A 22216-nucleotide genomic window follows, 5' to 3' on the forward strand; every position below is an offset into this window, starting at 1 on the left:
ACTTTTGTTTTTTTCCACTGCATTATTACAAGATTTTTTCCAATGCATTATTAAAAGATTTTTTCCAATGCATTATTACAAGATTTTGGGTGCGCTCTGATATTTTGTTTAATTCTTTTACCCTTTTTACTCTGTTTCTGGGCACTTGGCAAGCAGAGTGTAAGTTCGTTTAGTTTGAGAAATAAGCTTCATCTGACTCTCCGTTATCACTGCCGCCGTGCTTGAAACGTTAACATGCACAAGCCACAGGTCCTGCTATACTTCTCTTCCGCCTTTGAAATCCTTAAAAAGAGAGATATCATGTGTTCATGTGAGATAAGTAGTTCGTGTCAGCACCATGAAGAGTAACTTCATGCAATGTGAACAACAAAACTATCACGATGCACCTAGTTAAATGCAGAGAATCAGAATTCCTAAAGATCATAATAATGCAGTTCAGTCCAAAACAAGAAATAATAAAAGATAAATACAGACCACACTCTCCTAAATAAAATATTAAAACTTTCGTGCATCATTTGTTTACTGCACAACCAGCTTTGCCCTTTTATGGCCCTCTGAAATTTGGAACTGTTCAGTCAAACCAAGATGTGCCATAAGCAGCCAAACATGAGTGAGCAGCTCGCCTCCTCTCCTGAGCTGTTGAGCATGATCACTCCAGTGACACCGATTGGCTGCATAAGAGAGCATTTCCACCCACACTTGACTTACCAACTCCCACTTTTTCTCATTAGTCCCCCAATGTCCCTCAACCTCCATGGACTGCAAAGCTTTAGCAAGCCTGCATGCATCAAATAGAACCGACTTGCTTCGATCTCCTTTCACTTCAGATGGAGAGATGTCTGTGCTCACTTTGAGTAGCATTGTACAAGCTTTTTCCTCGTCGGTTATGGATTTTCTTTCTGTGAAAAAGTCCTCAGCCTCAGCACATGTGTCTTGAAACCTTATCTGCCCAATCCCATTTGGCAGCATGAAGGGGCACATGACTAAAAGGTACAACATGTAGTCCGACAACTGCTTGCTGTTTTTACAATTTTGGTTAGGTACAACGTTCGAGTTTCTCTTCACATCAAAATTGTAACAAAGATCTGTTGCAATATGCCAGAGAAGGATGCTTTGTTCAAATTCAACTCCAAAAATGGTCCAGCCAAGTCTAACTAGACACTTTGCATCTCGAAGCACCTGGGCACCCCTACGAGCACATAATTGCTTGCAAGCATCAAAATTAGAAGCACTCTTTGATTTCTCTTTGAGCTGCGTAAATATCAAATTCTTCAACTCTTTGGAAACATCCTCCGAGTCTTGGTATCGATACTTCTCTAACAACTTATTTATGAATAAGTCCTTCTTAATAAAAATGCACTTGGCTGGCCTATTTTTGAGACAAAATGTTATTAGGTTGTATTGTCCCAATTTATTAGACCACCTATTGTTTTTAACCAATGGGATTGATGAAACGGCTGTATGGAAGAGCTTCAACACCCCATTTTTGTGCTTATTCAGCTGTAGCGTTGTCCAGTCTGAGGAAAGTAGCATGACCACAGCATACATTTCCAGGATGATAGCTCCTACCAACAATACATATGTGATAGCTACATCCTCTCCCGTGTATGCATGCTTCTCTTTGAACAAGAAGACCAGGAATACTGAAACTGTGAGAGAAAGGCTGATACAACGGAGAATACCACCGAGACGAGAATGAACTAGGACAGCTCTAGTATAAAACACATCATACATGAATCCTAGCTCAATCTCAATGACTTCGAAAGCTTGCTCGGAGTTTCTATTTTGGAAGAATGTTTGGCTTTTCTCTATATTGTGGAAGCTGAGGATGAGATCAGCACATAGCCGCTTGAAAGTTTCAAAGAAACTGTAGGCTTTGTTTAAAATTACGGCATTTTGGATACTGTCATCAAGTACTCCTCCGGCATCGTTGGAATTATTCTCAGCTTTGGGAGCTTCAATGGGTGGTCCTAGTTCAACCTTGAATCCCTCAGCTTTCTTAGAGCTGTATTCTTCCATGTATCTAGCATAATTGGGACCAGGATCAGGATGAGGAAGCATAGACTCTCTAAAATGCTCACTACTTGCAGACCTTAGAACCCAAGTCCTCTCCCCAAACTTTATAATCCCAACTATGAACATTGGTATTGCCAAAAAATTCAGCACTTTATTGGACCATGCTCTTAAGAAGACATAGAAAGCTACAAGCACCTGGACAGCTACCCCAAGCAAGTGCCTCAACCACAATTCATTGTCTTCCAAGGAGTAAGCAGTAATTGTATCTGGGCCACCAAGATGCAAGAGAAGAAAGGGTGCCCAAAATGCTGTTATTATATAATCTGGATTGACAGAATCACCTGGAGAGTCTTCTTGGTTGTTGGAGAGTATGCCAAGTGAGACTGTTGCAACTGAGTCTGCTGACAAGTAAGCAAGCCACAGAACAATTCTGAGTATGTTACTGGTTGAGTGCTTTCTCCAGCTGCCAATGAGGATGAGGATGGCCTGCAAGCTGAGGCTGATCAAAACCATAGCCCGAAGCTCCCACTTGTTCCAGATTTTTCTCACACTTTCCGGAAAAATCTGCATTGCCATCCTCTTCTCTGTGAAGATCAAACTGCTGACAACTAGGAAGAAATATTTTTACAGAACATCAGATTGTATCAGAATAAGTTTGCTTAACACATTCATTGCATGTATAAAAGTAACATAATCTTACCTGTGAGGAACATGATTAATCTGTTTTTACAAGATTTGAAAGGCAGTGTGCTTAAATTTTGTAATGATGCAGGGGAGGTGGAGGATGCTTTCCTCTGCTTTTTGTTTTTCTTATTGTCAAACAGTAAGAGTGAAGATAATATACAGCCAAACCAGTTAACCCAAAGTCATCCAATATAATTGAAAAGTCGTGGTCAGTCAATGTCCAACCAATATGGCCCATTTCCATTTGGGCAATGAGAATACTCTAGAAAAGGAAGAAAAAGAAAAGTAAAGAAACAAAAATGGTTAAATTATTATTTTAGCTCATGTGTCCATTTGGGTGCAAACATAAGAAAGGAATGGTGGGTTTCTCATTCCCACAGATGTCTAAACTAGATCTCAGAAAATAGGGATTTTGCATTCCCAAAGGGGGAGGTGCATTTTCTCATTCCAATGATTGGTTTCAAATGTTGTGGTCTCATATGTAATTTTGACTCCATACCTAAACCCATTATGGCTGCAGCTTACTCAATTTGAAAAGTCCACACATAGACAGTTGCATGTATCTCTTTTCTTCGGATGATAAATTTTACATATTGCAGGACCTCTAAGATCCAGGAAAACCCATTTCATTATATTAAGTATTAGGTAATTTTACCTAAAATGGCAGATGAGTGTATCCAAATTACCTCTCTGCTTCTAAGCCAAGCAAGTGAGATAGACTGAAACCCAAGATCCCTTTCATTTTGTATATCTGGGTGTCTTAGAAACCTGAACGTGTTTAACACTATTTGTTTTAACTTCATGAATATATTTTACTTCTCGTGCAACTTTGGATCCTGAAATTCCATGACTGGCAGAAATTTTGTTCACCAAATGATGTGACGCCATGTTAATATATTAGAACATGAGCTCACTCTTAACCTGAGTTACTTTTAACAAGTAAGATATTGACATGTATACGGGTGCATCATTCGATAATAAAGTAAGATGTTGTTGTGGATAAACTAACATTTTTGTGTGAGGCTCAACAGAGGTGGAAATAAAGTAAGGGTGATTGCCTGCTTACGGCCCTAGCTTTAGGGATTTTGTGTTGTCATTACTAATTGGTGCTTCTTTATGAGTTCGAAAATGAATCATTCTTGGATGGAGATAGACAATTGTAGTTTAATAACCATGCAGAGCTAAATATAACATATATACAAAGAACCAGTTCAGATTTGTTTGCCATTATTTTAATTTGGCGATGGAAATATAACACTAGTATTGTTACTTTTGTTGCGTTTTTTTTCTTTTTTTTGGGTTAAGTTATCGCATGAAAACTTTATGAATGGATACAAGACCAAAAATACATATTGAACTAAATAAAAAGCTTAACTATAGATGCATAGCAAAAGAAAAATCTTACAATCTTACAAGGAAGAAAAAAACCTCAATTAACAAATCAGCAAGGCTTAGCCAGTGCCACCAAGAACACCCTTAAGCTTCTTGATCTGAGCAAGGTCAAGGAAAGTGGTCTGCCCCACCAATGCAGAAGGCAAGTTGTTAGCAAAGAGGGCAAAGTCAAGGATTTGGAGACCAGGGCTTGCACTGCTGAAGCTAACAAAAGCACTGGAGTGTATTTTAGCAGCATTCACTTGAAAATGCAGCAACCCTTGAGGGAAAACCATGACATCTCCCTTCTTAAGAGTCTCCAAGTACACAGTGCTGGCTGAGGAAACAAAGCCTGCTGTGATGTGTCCTCTTGTCACAACCAGAATTTCTGAAGCACCAGGGTGTGTGTGGAATGGGATGACGCCACCTGGCGCTAAGTCTAGCCTTGCCATAGAGAGGCCAAGCCCATTGACACCAGGAAACTGAGCCACAAATGCAGGGGTCACAGCAGCTTGGATTATGTTGGTGGTGTTTCCACCTTTGGCCAGGCCAGAGAACACAAAGTCACTGACAGTGACATTTGCAGGGCTCTTGCAAGGGTAGCCTGCAGGGCCATCTGGGCCTTTCAAGTCTGCCACACAAAAGTCTTGGACAGAAGCATGAGAAGAGGAGGAGAAGAAAATGAAAAAGAATAGGAAGAGAATGTAGCACTGAGGCATTTTCAGAAATGGGTTGTGGGCAAAAGCGAGTGTGAGGCATCTTGGATGGCATGGTTAGGGTTTATATACAAAATTGTAGATGAACTGATTGGTACGAGTAGACACCACGCCATGCAGGACACAATTGACCCATGGAGAAAACAGAGCCATATCTTTGCTGGGCTGAAGCTAAACTTATTGTATTGGACATAAAACAGGATGTCACTTCTGGTAGTTAGTAGTGGTAAAGTGACTTATTCAATCTTCCACTCTGTCAAACAACTTGCATGCACAACCAAACAATGGACAATAGGGCATTGGATATCCATAACAAAAAGAATTGTTTGAGAATGCTACAAAATGAACAATGAAAGCAACCTACATTCATATCCATTCACAAACAAAAGATTGCATAATGTATAATTATCAGACCAAGACTCCTTGATTGATCACGTTCACATACCAACAGCCAAGATGAAACAAAGATTTCATTATCAATTTGAAGGTTTAGTTGAGGAAATTTCAGTGGGCTAAACTAAATTAAGCATGCATAATGCATTGGTATTGAGTAGTAGAGTGGAAGACGGTGCCAGGAACTTAGCTGTTTGTGGTCCAAATTTCCAATAGCACATGGGAAGTGAGAAGGAAAGTGCATAAGCAGCCAGTCTGACAGCTAAAACCTTCCAAGGGTGTACCTACAATACAATTCTTTCTTGGGTGTGTCCTTCAAGTTGCAACAATGGATTTCATGTGTGGACTATAGTCATTTCCTCTAGCTAAGATTTCTAGAATAGCTAAGGCTAACATAGCATGAATCTGAAAGTTAGAAGCTGGGAAATCCACAAGGTCAAAATGAAAAAAGTGGAAAACTTCTAGGTAAATCAGAGGAGTTTTACATGGAAGGTGGACGAAATAGTGGGAACGTACATAGAAATTAAGGAGCAATTTTGGTTTTTAATACAAGCGATTAATCTAAATTACAAGCAAAAGGGAAATTTTCACAACTAGGAGTCGAAGACAAGACCACTGTGTAAATAGCATAGTGTTGCCATATTGAATTACTTGATATTGACTGAAAATAGATGCAAATATTTGGTCGAAGACCATCCCAAACTACAGCCCAATATTGCAAAGAAACAAAGCCCAAAAAGATAATTAAACCAGGACCAAAACAGAAGCAACTAAAAATCCTGTATGAATTTTTCTCCTCCTTTTCCTTTTGACTAATAAGAACAAACAATATACTTGCTACCAGCAGTCCAATGTTGGTGGGTAATTTAGAAAATGTTCTGTATAGTTCCATATTGGGGGCAAGAGAGATAATAGTTCCTTGCGTCAGTCCATTCGGCTTTAGGTTGCAGGTTTTTTATGGCCTTAGATGTGGGAGTAGCCTCCTCCTTTAAACTTTTGTTTATTAAAAAAAAAATAAGGAACAAAAAAAAAAAAAAAAAATTAGACTTAAAGCAAATTCTTATAACCTCAACAACAATAAATATACTTGGAAGCAATAGATATTTGTATATGTACATTAAATGTTGAATAATGAGATATATCTTTTTGTTAACATGAGGACTTTATCTCAATTTGTATAAAGTTACTTTTTTTTTTTTTTTATGAACTTTGTATAAAGTTACTTGGATTGGATGCTATCAGACTTCAGCAAAACATCTGCCAATCTATTTGGTGTTGATTTTGTGCTCTATCTAAAGCTACGTGTTTTTCAACTTTTATTCTTCCAATATAATATCTAAATCTCAAAACTCAAAACTACAAAAAATAATAACCAGTATTTGCTTAAACCAAATTCACGTTATTTTAACATGAGTAATTACTCTTTCAAGAAAAATCTTGTTTTTGAGTCCTAGCATTCTTATGCATATGTAGTGTGCGTGAGTTTTGAAAAAATCATCAAAGAATCGTATCTCAATTCGTTTATGGCTGGCAGGAGACTTTCAGGAAAGGCTGTGGGTGGGAAGCTCTGAGAAGTTGCATTATTTTGATACCTTTACCTTAGTCTGTTTTCTAAATCAGAACCTTTCTGAATGGAAAAAAGAAAAAAGAAAAAAGCAAGCCTGAAAGGGTCTTTGGATTTATTGGCTTAGAAATTATGGGAATTTCCTTTTAAATGCAGGGCTGCAGTGGAATATGTCAGGCCACACCATACTTACTCAGAGCAAACCAATGCAGAAAGATCAGTCCATCAGTCCATCAGTCATATCGTAATACCAGTATGCAATCCTCTCTCCTAAACTAAACCCATTTGTCAAATTCAACTATTTTCTCTTCAGCAAATTAACTCCAAACAACAGTTTGAGCCAAGGGGAACAGAGATATTTTAATCTGAATGATAAGATATTAAGATGAACAATCCACCATCAGTGAAGAAAAAGAAAAATAAATAAAATTTTGACCTACGTACCCGCTATAACTTCTTCAACTAACCCTACCCTTTTTACTCTCGAATCTCTCCCCAAAAGGAGAAAGAAGTTATGGTCTCCTATCCTATACTTGTGTTTATTTATTTGGGTTGTTAATCCCACAATAAATTGGAGTGGATAAACATAAATAATCCAAAGTTTGGTACACTGGTTGTTCCAACTTCCAACATTGCAATTTTGCAGCAGCAGCAACAACTTGAAATTCAATTACAAAGGCATTGAAGAAGGCAGTGGAGGAAACTGGTGCTGAAGAAAAGAAATGTGACATAATATGAAAAAAAATGAAAACATATTGAAAAAATAAACGATTTAAATTTTCAAAATACAACATATGATAAAATTAAATTCTCGAGACAAATTACAAATTATTATTTTTTACTTTTACGTTGTTGCAAAAGCTAAGGATGTCATGCAAGTCTGTGGGGGACCCACAAAGTCTATGTTGCAGTCAAAAACGCATCCTTCCCAGGTGAGCTTTATTTTAGTCTTGAGACCTGCAATGTAAAACAGCATCACTCTATGTGACTAATATGGAAAGAGGTGTTTCAAAGAGATGCACATTAAGGGAAATATTGGGTTCATTGACCAAACCTGACTTAGTTGAGGCACATCAATGAAGGACATGGGGAGCATGTGTTTTGGCTCAGAGAGTAACAGGTTTCAACAGTCACAGGCACAGAAGATATGTTGTCTTTTTTCTATCTTGCTGTAGACATGCAAGAATATATATGTGATGCAGATTGTGAAAAAAATATCATTTTGTGATCTTGATGATGAGAAATGGGTGTCCAAATATGTTTTTTTTTTTTTTTTTTGCGGTCAAAAATGGGTGTCCTATGATATTTCATACAAAAGTATGAACTATGATCTTGCATATATGATTTGTGTGAAAGAAAAGAATGAATTAGAAACACAAGGAATAGGGGCAAGAATGTTTCTTTTTCTCAGCATTTGTCTCATTCCCTTGATTTGTGTTTCATGCTTGTTGAATTAACCCTCGTCATTCCCTTTTCAGTTCAGTTTCTGCACCAGCTGCAAGATTTTCCAAACCCAAGATGGAAATAACTTCTGAAATTCACACCAATCTTGATAATTCAGGTACTACCAACATGGTCAACTACTAGGCCAAGATCATCAATTTCATTTTTCCATGGTCATCTTTTTTCTGCAATGAATCAGAGTAATCTTTTGATGACCTTTTTTAACTTCTTGAGATTTTATCCTACTCTCTCTTTTCAAACTCCTCAACTTCACTCTCCATTTCTCACTCTTCAACCATTTGGTGCATTCACTATTTACATTCACGAGTTAAAAAAATCTCCCACAATCTAGATGTATCAATCTGAAACCAAATTATCACACACAGATGCACAATCTGCGTCCCCCAAAAGCTTTCTGCTCAATAATAGATGAGATGGCCTACCAAGTCACCTCAAAGAAAGAAAAAAGTTAAAACCCAAGGATATCAAAAAACCATAAGAAAAATCATTATTTTTCTCTCCAAATTTCATATTGAAAGTCAGATGAAGTAAATGTGGTGGGGATGTGGGGAAAAAAGAAAAGAAAAGTAGGAAGAGTAAAAAGCACCTGAGGAGAAAAATTTAGTTAAAATGGAATAATGCTGTTTTGTTATTTTCGATTAATAATTATATATTACATAAAAATATTATCACGTGATTCATAATATTATCAATTAAAAATAATAATATAATATTATTCCCGTTTTATAAAAATCTTTTCCTCCTACACTGAGAGGGAGGATGACGTATAAAAAATACTCTCACTTTAAGCTTCGCATTTCACATTACAAAAGAGATTTGCTTTGCTATTAAATTTTGCAGTCTCACATAAAAACAAGGCACGCTTCTCAAGGAGACTATATATGATGTGGAGACAGCAAACCAAAGAAGAAAGGTGCATTTTTTCTTAATAACACTTCATTTATTATTATTATTTTTTGTTTTATGGTTTTCTGTCGTGTAGAGATTGAGAGACAGGAGCGGCAACAAGGAGCAGCTATCCTGTGCCAGTGGGACATTTCCGTCAGGCCTACACACGTGGGACCATGCAGCGGTCACACGTGGGCCCACACTCATGTGAGTAATGCGCAGGGGCAGCTGCAGAGCAGGAGCAGAGTTGCAGTCATAATAAGAGCAGACTCTGTCAGATAGACAGAGCGCACAGAGGAGAGAGAGAAATAGAGGAGAGAGAGTGTCTTCAGAGGCTCTCAAGAGCCATTAGTTCACCCATGCATAAAAGAAGCCTGCAACCCACTAAACAATCATCTCAACAAAAAAACAAACCCCCCTTTCTGTGTCTCTTAAATCTCCAAAGCTGTTCTTCCTGAATCCTTCTTCTTCTTGTTTTTCATCACCTTGGTATTTTGAAGGATTATTAATTCTTTGTTTTGTTTTCTTCTTCTTTTTTATATAAATTTGTTCTGCTTGAAAAATCACAAGAAAAAAAAAAATGTTGAGTGGAAATCCAAATACTGCAAGAAATAGGTACCCTTTCACACCAAATCAGTGGCAAGAGCTTGAACACCAAGCTCTCATCTTCAAGTACATGGCCTCAGGGATACCTATTCCAACTGATCTTGTCTATTCTTTAAAGAGAAGGTTGGACAATTCAATTTCTTCAAGACTCTTCTCCCATCCCAGTAAGCACATGTTTTGTTCATGGTTTTGTTTTTTTTTTTGTTTTGTTTTGTTTTTTTGTTTCTATGTTATTTTAATTTTTTGAGATTTAAAATAAGGTATGGATATATTTGTTTTGTATTAATTTGGGTGTCTTTGGTACTTGTGTGGGTGCAGTGGGATGGGGCTGTTATGAGATGGGTTTTGGCAGAAAGGTAGACCCAGAGCCAGGGAGGTGCAAAAGAACAGATGGTAAAAAATGGAGGTGCTCAAAGGAAGCTTACCCAGACTCAAAGTACTGTGAGAGGCATATGCACAGAGGCAGAAACCGTTCAAGAAAGCCTGTGGAAGTTTCTTCATCAACTACAACTCCTTCAGTAACAACTGCAACAGAGCACCCTTCATCGTCTTCTTCTTCAGCCCTCTCATCACCCAACAACAAAAACCTCTCCAAAACCTCTTCCTACTCTCTCTCTCCACTTTCCTCATCCATATCCACTGAAACACAAACCCAACATAACCCTCACCAATCTAATTCACCCCTTTATCCCTTCCTTAATTACCCTCAGTCTTCATCTTCAAGTTCTAGGCCTCCTCCTGGTTCTGTTTTCTCACCTCAGAACAGCAGCTCTTCTGCTACCCCTCACCTTTTTTTGAACTCTGGATCTTATAACACTCAAGCTGAAAAAGATTACAGGTTTGTGTTAACAAAAATCAGATTAACCCATGATTTATTTTTGTCTTCTTTTTTTGTTTTTCCCATAAAGTTCTGTTCTTTCTTTTGCCAATAGGTATCTTCATGGAACGAAGGGAAGTGTGGATGAGCTAGCTTTCTTTCCAGAGTCTTCAGCAAATGGAAGAAGCATATTGACTGGGGGCTCATCGTCATGTCAGCCACTGATGAGTTCCTACAGAGGCTACTCTCAACCACAGTTCCAAAGCCTCACAGATCATCATAATCCAGAAGTTTCTCAACAATCACAGGAGGAGGAGCAGCATTGCTTTGTTTGGGGCACTGATTTTAAATCAGGCAGAGCAATCAAAACAGAGAAAGAAGCAGCTGAAACCCAAAAGTCACTGCACCACTTCTTTGGAGACTGGCAGCCACCAAAGAGCACCGACACCTGGCTTGATCTTTCATCCAACTCTGGAGTTCCTAATGGTAATTAGGTTTTTACTGTCAATGTTCTCATTTGGCTCTGAGCCTCTGACCTCTTTGTTGTCAGTTGTATAATTTGAAACGTTTCCTTTGTGGTGCAGATCGCTGAAGTCTTAAATCTCAATTATGGGGAGTTTGATCAAAGGCCAAAAGAGTACTCTCTGGTGGGGCATTTGCCTTTTCTAACTTGAACTGGTGGCTAGGGAGCTTTATTTTTGCTGAAAGGCTTGTGAGTGAGTGAGTGAATAATGTAGGGGCCACACAGAAGGATTTCTGTCTTTTGCTTTTTCTTGATATTTTATTTGCTTCTTCTATCACCCCTCTCTAAGAAACATGTCTCATGTCTTGGTATTTATAGACTTGCTTGTTTGACTGGAAGCATGTTGAAATGTTATGGCCCTATGGGGCCTCTAGCCTCAAAGTTCTGTATGGGTAGCAACTACTTTATCATTTGGAATTTGGTTACACAAGTTCATATTTATGGACCCAAGATGGGGAACATCTGCAATGAAATGGCTCATTTACCCTTCTTTTTACCTATGTGGACTTTTTGTGTGTTTTCCAAAGGGTTTATTGCCTTTGCTCATCCAATGGACAGCACTCAGACTCAGAGCATAGCTTTTTTTTTTTCTTCAATAAACCATGGGTTTATATATACTGTGGTCTCTTTTCTGTGGGAATCTCACCCCGTTTTATTATTTTCCGTGTCCCACCCTGAGACTTTGAATTTTATAGTCAGTTGCACACTTGGATCATGTGAGTGAGTGGGTTTTTCATTGAACTTGACATTGCCAAATTGATGCGGTTTCCCCATAACATAAAATTAAATCTGGCTTAAGTCATTTTTTCTTTATTATATAAGTTTAAATAGTGCTCCAAAACATCCCTTTGACAAAAATTAAATAGTGATTAAATATACCAGCATCATGTATCTTGTCTGCTAGGAGTACCCCTTTTTTCTATTTTTTGCCTATGTTAGAAAAGGGAAGGGGGTTTTTCTCAAGCATACCACACTGCTAATGTATTTTGGAAGTACGAACTTGAGACTAGACCCGTTGACGGAGTTGCGTGTGTTAGTTCTCTTCTTTGTTATTTATGTGTTTGGGCTGCCCTTACGAGCCTTTGCTTTTTGTTTGTTGGGCCTAGCTTTCCCTTTGAGCTATTTTATTTACCTTTAGGCTTCTTTGAAGTATCTTTAGACGGAAAAGTAGAAATCAAAATTAACACAAAACGAGAGCATATGCAATTTGCATTTGATAATATCAAGTCTGACATATCAAGCACTTGAAAATGCATATTGGATGGATCATGAACACCACTTCAATGTTCTGATATCTACAGTAAGGGCCTTATCTAAGGTCCTTAAATTAGGCCCTATGTCTTAATTGTTAGGTCCTTAAATTAGGCCCTATGTCTTAATTGTTGGATCAAATTGGTTAGTTTAATCTAACAGTTAAGAGATAAGGCCTCATCTAAGGGCCTTAGATAAGACCCTCACTATAGAATATAACACCTGATACACCATTTAGTTGGTCTAATACTCCATCTGATTTTATCATTTGTCTTGAAAAATCGCATAACATGACATCTTGCTTTTGATTTTATATTATGACACAAAAGCCAAACTGTTTTTCTATTTTTTTGGTAGAAAAAATAGGCCAAACTTTGTCCGTCAATTCCAAGTTACAACAAAGGAAACTGTCATAGTCAGACAAATTATATTCTGTACGCATAGGCCAAATTATGCTCTCCGTCTTTGCGTAACTCAACTCAGAGGGGAGTCAACTTCCTGAGATTGGTCCTCAGTTTGCAGCTATTGCAAGGAGACTCCCTTAATTTCAAAATATGGAAGCAAACAAGCAAAGAAAGATAGTAGATGAATTTTGTACATAAACTTTACCAAAAACGGAAAAAGAAGAAGATAAAAGATGGAACTTTTTACATAAACTTTACCCAAAAAGGAAGAAGATAAAAGACGAACTTTATACATAAACTTTACCACAAAAAATAAAAGAGATAACTTATGCGACCCTCCCAAAAGGAGGAGGAGGCAGTATTCCTCCCACAATCCGAGCACAAAGTAAATGCTTATAAGAACAAGTCTCATCAACAGTAAAAGTACATTAAAACTTATGATTGCAGGCAAAAATCTGTATCATAATAATCAATATGTAGGGGAAGTGAATGATGCTCAAATAAGGGAAGTGTCATTATCATCAAACAACCATTGTGTATCTTTCTCCAATATAGCAGAATGGATCAAACTATCATGAACTGGGAAACAAACATGGTAACATTTGAATAAGGCTCCATTCTCAACCATATTTTGGGTGAACATATCAATCTAATTTAAATTAACACAGTTGCTACAGTAGAAACATGATTGAAATACTTGGAGGCTCACGATCTTACAACAGATGCCGCTCAAACTGAGAAACAACTACTTTCCTACACATTCATATTGCTCCATTTTTAATCCCAGGCCATAAGTCTCAAAATTTCTTAACAGTATACTTTGCTACTACACTTCCTACTAAGCCTATCCAGGGGTACACGCTATCTTTCTTTTAATGCTCTGAACAGCTTGATGTCAGTGATACTGCTTCACTGGTGAATGTTCTTCTAAGTATCTTTCACCATAAACCTCTTTGCAGGGCATTCAACAGATGCAGCTAGCATCTAAAAGCTAATTGAAAGGGAACAATTTTCCCTATTTTTAAAAAACACTTTCAGAAGACCAAGGGAAAATAGTTTTGGTATGATTCATATTCTACAATCAGCACAAAGAGCTAAGATATAACAAAAACCAGAATGCCTGGCAATTCCTCCTACTCTCCAACATAGTCATGCAAAAAGTCAGCACACACCACTGATAAATGTACCAAAATGAAATCAGAGCATCAAAACAACATTTGGATATGTTTCCAGACAAAACTATAATGTGTATTTCAGCCGTGAAAGAGTATTGATATATAGAACACAAACTAGACTAGATCACAATATGAACCCACAAAATCATTGATGCCAATACCATAATGTGTATTTCAGCAGTCAATGTCAATATATTGTATATGCAACCCACAAACTTGATATTGTCACATCACGCTCATAGAAAGACTGTCATTGTAATTCTTCCATGATTTCTAACATTGTTATACAGTCAGAGGGTTAAAGTTAGCAGGAAATGAGAAAGGGTAATCAGCTCAAAACACAAATCCTAAGATGGTTTCTTCTGCTTTAAATTATAAGCCGTGTAAACAAAGCTAAAGAACAAAAAAATCAACAGAAAATTGAAGAAACATGAAGAAAATTCCAAGCAACAATAACCCATTTACAGAGCAACCGCAAGGGGGCCAAACAGAGCAGCCACCAATCCTCAGATCCATTCACAACATATCGATCTGTTTGTGATTCATATACTGCCTGCCGCTCACCAAAGAATCATAATTCCCTAAAAGCCCCATATGATATGCTCATTGAAGAATATCCAATCCACTCGTAGCCCCAACTACATAGCTCTCAGCGAAACAAAAGAATTTCTAAGAAGTCTGCAACTAAATATTCAAGAACAAGTCTCATATCTATCCTTCACTATTAGCAGCTGCCTTCTCTTGAAAACCAAGAACCCAATCACACCAATCTGAAGAATGGTAGCGATACCAACAAACAACAGCCCAATCTTCTTCCCTGCATTGTACTTGTGGCCAGGATGAGGCGGTGGAGGATGCCGATGGCGATAATTGGTCGGTCTTGGCCCCCTATGTGAGGGAGGTGGCAGACTCTTCGGATCATTCTTGGAATTGAGCTGATTTGCGGGGCGATCAGGTGGTGGAGGGCCAGGAGTGTCCGGTGGAGATGGTGAATTCGAAGAATCTGGCGGAGGTGGCGAGTTCGAAGAATCTGGTGGAGGTGGTGAGTTCGCAGAGTCTGGTGGAGATGGCGGGGTCGGAGATTCCGGAGGTGGCGGGGTCGGAGATTGTGGAGGCGGTGGCGATGGAGGCGGTGGCGATGGAGGTGGTGGAGGTGGTAGCGGGGGAGGTGGCGATAAGACATTATTCACTACATCTTGAGATTGAGAATCGACAAGAAAAGCACAGAAGCTAATAGCAAACCCCAAAACCACAAAAACTAAGCTTGAAAATGGGGATTCCATGAAAACAACAACCACAGGACTTGCACTCTCAAGGCAAATTAGGGCTAGGGTTTCTGGAGCACTCTCGCATCTGAGTCTAACCCAAAAATCTTACTTTCCTTTTCATCAGCTTTGAATTGAAAGGAAGAGAAAAAGGGAATACCTTGCCTCTTCAGATTTGCACCCAAGAACTAGGGTTTCTGAATCTGAACCGTTTTCCAATGAGGCCTCTCTGATTTCCTCTTCCTCTGAAACTGCAACCAAAAGGGTCAGATGGGTTCGGCACCAAATGCTCGATTTCGTCCTCTCGGGGCCTGCCTCAGAAAGCTCGGTTCCTCTTAGAGATATATAGTCCCAAAGGTCTAGGGTTTGGGCATGAGCTCGCTTGATCTTCCAATCTGGGTCGTTCTGATTTATCGTTCGGCAGAATCAAACCAATCGGTCAAATGGTCAGAAACGCTTTGATTCCATATTCAAAATCGTCACACAAGAGTTAGCTTTTTGACAAAAAGGAATTGGATTGAAAGTGGGTCTTTGGGGCTTTCTTGTCCCTGTGGAAAACAATTACAGAAATGAGTCAAATGGGTGGTTGGGGAAAACATTAATTGGAAGGTATAATGGGAGGAGAGAGCTTCTCTGTGATCTTCGCCACCTTCTCAGAAACAGAGAAACTAGAGAGAGAGAGAGAGAGACAGCGAAGGAGGTTGATAGATACAGAGAGAGAGAGAGAGAGAGAGAGAGAGAGTCTACGCGGGGTTCAACGGTTGGGCTAATTTGGGTGAATGATTGCCTAGGAAGAATCTTTAAGCTGTTTTTCAATGAGAGAGAAAGAGAGAAAGAGAGAAAGGTGGAAGGGAGACTGTGTAGAGAGAGAAAGAGAGCGTTCGTGTAGCTTTGTGACTTGTCAAATGGTTATCATGAAGTTGGTGACAAAAAAATATTCACAAGTCTATGCAGGTCACTGGTGTCTATTGGCTATATACCCAATTGAAAGTTGATAACTTTATATGCAAATTGTCCTCAAATCTCTCATCTCTCTCTCTCTAACAAATATGTAAATCAAGACTCTTTCTTTTACCCTTGTCAAATTTTAATGAGAGTTTGCAGTCCAAGACTCCAAACCAACAACACTAATTTGTATTTTCAACAAGAAAAAAAGAGTCTGGATGGACCATGTGGACCCAGTTTAGTAGGTATATCATGGTTTTCGCTTTTTGAGTGTGAATTAATGGCGGAAGGGCCTATTGGGCTCATGTCAAAGATTTGGTTGGACCCTGAAATTAGGTAGACGGTAAGGTTTACGTCCGTGGTCCACCACCAGTTTGTTCGGCTTTAGTACGGCTCAGCCCGTTCGAGGGGATGGTCGGGTTCTTTTCCATTTTATTATCTACTTCTTCTTTTTTCTTTTTTTTAAATTTAAGAATACTCTCTCATCTCAGCTAGATGAACGGTTATCACAAATTAGGTCAATTCTTTCAAGTGATCTATTCTCATGATCTGGATCTTTAAAAATAAAATATAAAAAATAGTGACCAATTTGTATTAATTTTTACATTAAAATAATCAAGCACATTATTTAATTATCTTTGCAATTCTCCATCTCTTAATCATGTTCACATCACCAAATTCAATGGGGTTGCAGCCACTGACTGAAGCCATGGAGAAAAAGTCATCTCCCTCAATATTTTTAAATTTAAATTGATTATTAACTTGTCCAGGAGAGCTAGAAATTCTGTGGAATCCAAAGGTCTGTCTGGCAATCTGGTGGCCTGGCTTAAAAGACAGTCTAGCAAAACTCCCTCATAATGGAACCCACAAGTTTATCTGCCTGAGGGATCTTTATCAAAATCTTATACAAATTAAATAATTGGATTAATGACAATTAAAAATATTAAATAATTGGATTAATGCCAATTAAAAATATTGTATTTGTGGAGTGAATTTAAAAAATAAAAATTGACAACTGAAAGATCATTTTTGAGGCTTCCAGCTGGATCCAGGAACATGTGTATACTTTACAAAAGGGGCCATAAGAACTTTGTAAACCTTATATCAATTTAAGGCATTGCATGCAAGAAATAAATTTACTTGAACATAAATCATGAAATATTTTATGTTGTCGGAATTTTTGAGTACAAATAATAGTCTAAATTAAAAAGAAAAGGAGTTTCTCACATATATACACACAATTATGATATCATGAAAGCTCGAACTAAAGATCTCTAATTTACAAATCAAGGTTTTTTTTCATTGTGCTCGACCGTGTTAGCTTCCACTTATCCTTTTATGTTAAGCATGAGATTTGAACTCGAGACTTTTCTCCAATGTAGTGAAAGCTGAATATTTGACCAACTGACATGTTTGTTGTATATTGGGCTTTAGATTGATGGTTGATGGGATGAGATTGCAGGAGGAATCGTTGGGTTGGGCTTTACATTCAACCCAATACAGCCCAATACAATTTCTATGTTTTGTCTTTTTTTATTTGCTTTATGATTTGGTGCAAAACTTCACTTCAAATCTATACCAATAGTAGTTTTTTAAAAAAAAAAATTATAATTTTGGTTAGGACTTTAGAATATTTTAATCCTTCTCTATTTTTGGATGAAATTCCTTTCATTTGAATGGGATCAATAATTTTCATATTCACATACGTTTTAATGGAGTGTCATAAGGATATCCATTCATCCATCCTAGGATGATCAATGGTGGTTCATAGCTCAGGCTAAACTGTAGTCATTCTGTAGTGAGGGCGTTATCTTAACCTTTGGATCAAACTAACTAATTTGATCAAACGACTAACTAATTTGATCTAACAGTTAAGAGATAAAACCTTATATAAGTGATAAACTGATTTTCTACCTTTGTTTATGGGCTCGTGTCTAATTTGCTTTTTATTTTGGGCTTTTTCTAGTTTGTTTTCTTTGTTTTGGGCCATTGGCCCCAATTGCAAGTTTTTAAAAAAGAAGGTTAAATTGGTTGGATGGAGAAGTCTCATTCATTATATCATTATCCTTTGATTTTAGGTATTCAAAATTAACTCACACTAATCAAACCTATTGGTCCCAAAAAAGCTCTAAAATGTCTTGCAAAGCAAATAGAAATGCACACCCACAAAGGATCCATTAATATAGTGATTTAGAGTGGTTATTCCTCCAAGTAAAGTTTTGGGTTCAATTTCTAACATCCGTATAGTGTATATGAGTTTAATATATTATCGCTCATCTCAATAGAAAATATCCTTAAAAAAAAATGCACACCTTCTTCCCGAACAATTTACTTTTAATTGAACTTAAAATAAATAATTGAGAAAATAAATAAAGATAAAAAGAGACAGTCTATATATTATTGTCTACGGTATGATATTTTTGGGACAGAGAAAAACAAGACAGTGAATGCAAATACGAGTACACTTGCAAAGTGGCATGCATGGCATGACACATGCTAATATGCTATGCCATGCTATGCAAGTTTATTTGACATGTTGTTGTCCCCAAAATGACAAAAGTAACCTTGGTGTGAAGGGAAGGGAGCAAGGTCACATGGGAGAGAGAGCAAGAAGCATGTTTGGCTGGATCTAACAAGTCTTTTACCAGCGGCAGCAGCAGCATCGCAGTCTCTCTTTGTTTTTTTTTACAGCAACTCAAAACGATGTCAGCCAAACTGTCCTCTAGCCAAGCAAAGCAAATGGATCTCACCCAAAACCCTAGCTGGAAGCTCTTGTCCCATCAAAATTCCAAAAGGTTCTTCTTCCTAATATTTTTTTTGTACAAAAAAACCCTAACAAAGAGAACGAAAGTGACCCATTCACTCTACTGCTGAATGCTGATCCTAGCTAGTGGCAAATTGGTCATTCAAAACCCTACCCCCCGTTCACTTTAGAGAGGGAGAAAGATGTTGGAATTGCAGAGACAGATGGTGAGAACAAATGGGGTAGGGATGGGCCAAAGGCCACAAAACTGTGAAGGCTTTTACACATAGATATAGATGTCGATTGCAGCATTATTTGATGTGTCTTGGAAATTGATGCTTTTGTTTCTTTTATTTTAGTGTGTTAGATGTTGAAACTCAGCACCTGGCTTCAGGCACGCGATGTGACCATGGAAACAAAGCTTCATAATCCATCATTCAAAAGCCCTTCATAATATTAATCCATCATTCTAATCAAGAATGCCGAATATTTACATATGTCATAATACTAATCAAGAATGCCGAATATTTACATATGTCATAATACTAATCAAGAATATCAATTATTTACGTGGTTCATATTAATTAGCAACTGTCAATTATTCGATGAAAATAATAATATGTAGTAATAGGGGAATCTCGTTAATTAGTGTATGTTTACGTGGTCAATTTGAACACCCCATAACAAAAATTCGTATATACTAACAACATAACACATGTTTACAAGAAAAATATCATTTTCTTTTGTTTAGTAATTTTGTCTTTTTCTTGGGTTTTTGACAATTGATCTCAAGAAGCAAGACAACGAGTGATGCATGCAGCATATATATATATATATATATATATATATGGTTCTTGAAATATCCAAAATCCTATTCACCAAACACAGAAGCTAAAAGCACAGAGCAAGTAAAACCTAAAGCTGGTAATTAAAATAGCTTAATTAAATGATTCCAGGAGCCAAACGCAAACTGAGCCCTGCAGACCTAAGCACTGCAAAAATCCAACCCTAATTCTGAGCCCTAGCTCTAAAAAATCTTATATAGATTATACATTGATGTAAAAGCAAAGAGGGCGTGGCCAGTAGGGCAGCCTAGGATAGTTATGATGGAGAAATGTCGCTGCTTGAGGTATCTTGTCCTGTGGATATTGTCTCTTTGTGTGTGAGAGCTATACGGTTCTTTCCTGCCTGCCAGGTTTTGTTGTTAGATTTTTCTGTGGATCCCCCACTCCTGCCCCAAATCTATCTCTAAATTTTCTCCCTGCAACACCCTCTCAGTCCGTACATATTCTCTAACATAAAGCATCGAAACAGAGTTGAATAATATATAGTTGGAATGTTGGATATTCGAAAAAATATATGAATAATGATTAATTTCATGGGTGATATATTATATTGATATTGTCGTACTTAAAATGTGCATATGTCGACTCACGAGAGATTCTCTAATAAGTATTTTATATAAAGGATTAATTACATACTTTTAATATTGGTCGTTGTGTTGCATTTATTAAATATGTTAGTAGTCTTTTATATGCAATTCAACAACTGAAATTTGAAGTATATAACTAATTCTTAACTTAAATACTTATTGGAGAATCTTCCGTTGACTCACTATATGCATCACTGCCATACATTATAAATTATGATTATTTATAATCAATGATTCAGATTAATAATTTCAACAATGTTATTAATAGAATAATTTGATATGTGAAAGTTCCAGTAATATTATTTCATTTTCCAACAAAGCAACAAGCTACAATAAGGGCAGCACTTTTCTTCTTATAACCTTTAAAACATAAAGTTGTAAGGGATCTTGTGATAATTCTAAGCTAGGTTTTGTGAGGGATCGTTCCCCAAAATTTGTGGAAGAAGTATAATCTGGGGACTTCATATAAATATGAGTACCTCATCCTCAACAAATTTTGTATCCTTTGAAAAATGTGTATGTGAGTAAAAGAATTAAAATCTCAGAAAATTTTAAATTGTGTAAGGTCACTAATGTGAGTGAAATAAATATCTCAAAACCTAATGATATTGCAAATTATAGTCCCGAAGTAAAAGGAAAACCTCAAGTAACCAAATCATTCCAATTCTTTCACCAAAATATTGCTTTTATGTTCTAAAATATGAAAAACTTTATTACAATAAATTATGTTCTAATTTGCATTTTGCATCTATAAACTAAATTACTAAATTTTGTAGTTCTCAAATTCCGTCTCACATTATATTTTAGTCATTGTCCGTTACTGTTATTGCTTTAACCTTCATGGACAAACTTTTGCTCGCACTCCATAGTCGAAGAAAGCGGGCAAATCCAATACTTCCAAATTCGAAGCCCTAATCAGTCAATGCAATCCAAAATCGAACCCTAAAATGACCAAATATACCTCAAATTTGAGCTATAATTAATACGTAAATTGAACCCTAATCCAGTGTTAATCAGTGAGTGTAAGCAGCAAATGGAACCCAATCACTCGATTTCATAACAAAGAATCTCAACCGACTCTTTTACCCATCAGATATAGAAAGAAAACTTGATTTGGTCTAAAATGTAAATTCAAACTCTTCTTATTTGGGTGTTAAAAGCGAAGAGACTTCTATATTGTACTTGTTGACTTGTCTTCGATTGGATTTAGACTGATGGCTTGGTTGGCTGCATGCCTGCAAAGAAAAAAACACAAAATTTTACAGAGAGAGAGACAGAGAGGCCCACTGCGCCATTGCACACGTCATCACAGAAGAGGCCAAAGGGCACGCAATTTAAGGGGTTGGATTCTTTTTTCTCCACGAGTCAAAGGGGGGTTGTCCCCACTTCTTTGACTTTTTCTCCCATAAAAAACACTACTTCACCTGCGCATTTTAGCAAACCGCCATGCACTCACCGCTTTGCTGACCGTGCCCGAGGAGAACAACAAGAACTGCACTGTGAGTGAGTGAGCTGTGGTGATCAGCTGTAGCAGCGCCTCATTGGGACTTCATACTCTCTCTCTAGATACTAATTGCCTATGAGTTTGAGATGGTAAATTCTAACTTGAATAGAAGAAAATTTTGAAATAAACAGCTTTTCTGTCAGTTACTTGTCCACCAAATAACGTGTTAGTATAATAGCATTACTTGTGCAACAAATAAAAGTGATTGTATGTAGGGTTAGGTTAGTTTATCTCACAATCATAAATTCGTCTTTTTATGATTAAATTTGAATTTTCCTTTCTATAAATTAGATTAATTTAGAGTATTACAAAATGCTGAATATATATATATATATATATATATGTGTGTGTGTGCGCGCGCTCTATTTTCAAATGTGAATAATATAAGAGTGTTGATTAATTGAGATTTTCCACTATTTTGTGTGAGGAGATGAATTTGGTGTGTAATTATACGA

At 37.2% G+C, this 22216-nt stretch overlaps 4 protein-coding genes across 4 annotated transcripts; 1 reads left to right on the forward strand and 3 right to left on the reverse strand.

Moving 5' to 3' along the window:
- Nucleotides 1-335: 335 nt before the first annotated feature.
- Nucleotides 336-2804, reverse strand: LOC117622660. Its single transcript, XM_034353414.1, has 2 exons — nucleotides 2717-2804; nucleotides 336-2624 (listed from the first exon to the last, which is right to left on the reverse strand). Exons 1-2 carry the CDS (start codon nucleotides 2727-2729, stop codon nucleotides 520-522), a joined length of 2118 nt encoding a protein of 705 aa, XP_034209305.1. The 5' UTR covers nucleotides 2730-2804; the 3' UTR covers nucleotides 336-519.
- A 1111-nt stretch (nucleotides 2805-3915) lies between these two features.
- Nucleotides 3916-4888, reverse strand: LOC117622685 (auxin-binding protein ABP19a). Its single transcript, XM_034353444.1, has one exon. It carries the CDS (start codon nucleotides 4788-4790, stop codon nucleotides 4152-4154), a length of 639 nt encoding a protein of 212 aa, XP_034209335.1. The 5' UTR covers nucleotides 4791-4888; the 3' UTR covers nucleotides 3916-4151.
- A 4480-nt stretch (nucleotides 4889-9368) lies between these two features.
- On the forward strand, nucleotides 9369-11540 carry LOC117622511 (growth-regulating factor 5-like). Its single transcript, XM_034353203.1, has 4 exons — nucleotides 9369-9866; nucleotides 10021-10540; nucleotides 10635-11005; nucleotides 11104-11540. Exons 1-4 carry the CDS (start codon nucleotides 9677-9679, stop codon nucleotides 11109-11111), a joined length of 1089 nt encoding a protein of 362 aa, XP_034209094.1. The 5' UTR covers nucleotides 9369-9676; the 3' UTR covers nucleotides 11112-11540.
- Nucleotides 11541-14094: 2554 nt separating this feature from the next.
- Nucleotides 14095-16062, reverse strand: LOC117623367 (leucine-rich repeat extensin-like protein 3). The gene has a single exon (XM_034354317.1). The coding sequence runs from the start codon at nucleotides 15153-15155 to the stop codon at nucleotides 14565-14567; it is 591 nt and encodes a 196-aa protein (XP_034210208.1). The 5' UTR covers nucleotides 15156-16062; the 3' UTR covers nucleotides 14095-14564.
- Nucleotides 16063-22216: the final 6154 nt, after the last annotated feature.

Source organism: Prunus dulcis, chromosome 3 (genome assembly GCF_902201215.1).
Source record: "Prunus dulcis chromosome 3, ALMONDv2, whole genome shotgun sequence".
In the NCBI taxonomy this organism is placed as follows: Eukaryota; Viridiplantae; Streptophyta; class Magnoliopsida; order Rosales; family Rosaceae; genus Prunus; species Prunus dulcis.

Excerpts from the sequence above, each read along its gene's own strand:
- LOC117622685 (XM_034353444.1), bottom strand. The coding sequence starts at position 4,790 with ATGCCTCAGTGCTACATTCTCTTCCTATTCTTTTTCATTTTCTTCTCC.
- LOC117622511 (XM_034353203.1), top strand. The coding sequence starts at position 9,677 with ATGTTGAGTGGAAATCCAAATACTGCAAGAAATAGGTACCCTTTCACA. Across the intron at positions 9,867-10,020 it reads AAGACTCTTCTCCCATCCCA|TGGGATGGGGCTGTTATGAG; the intron begins GTAAGCACATGT and ends GTGTGGGTGCAG. Across the intron at positions 10,541-10,634 it reads CAAGCTGAAAAAGATTACAG|GTATCTTCATGGAACGAAGG; the intron begins GTTTGTGTTAAC and ends TTTTGCCAATAG.
- LOC117623367 (XM_034354317.1), bottom strand. The coding sequence starts at position 15,155 with ATGGAATCCCCATTTTCAAGCTTAGTTTTTGTGGTTTTGGGGTTTGCT.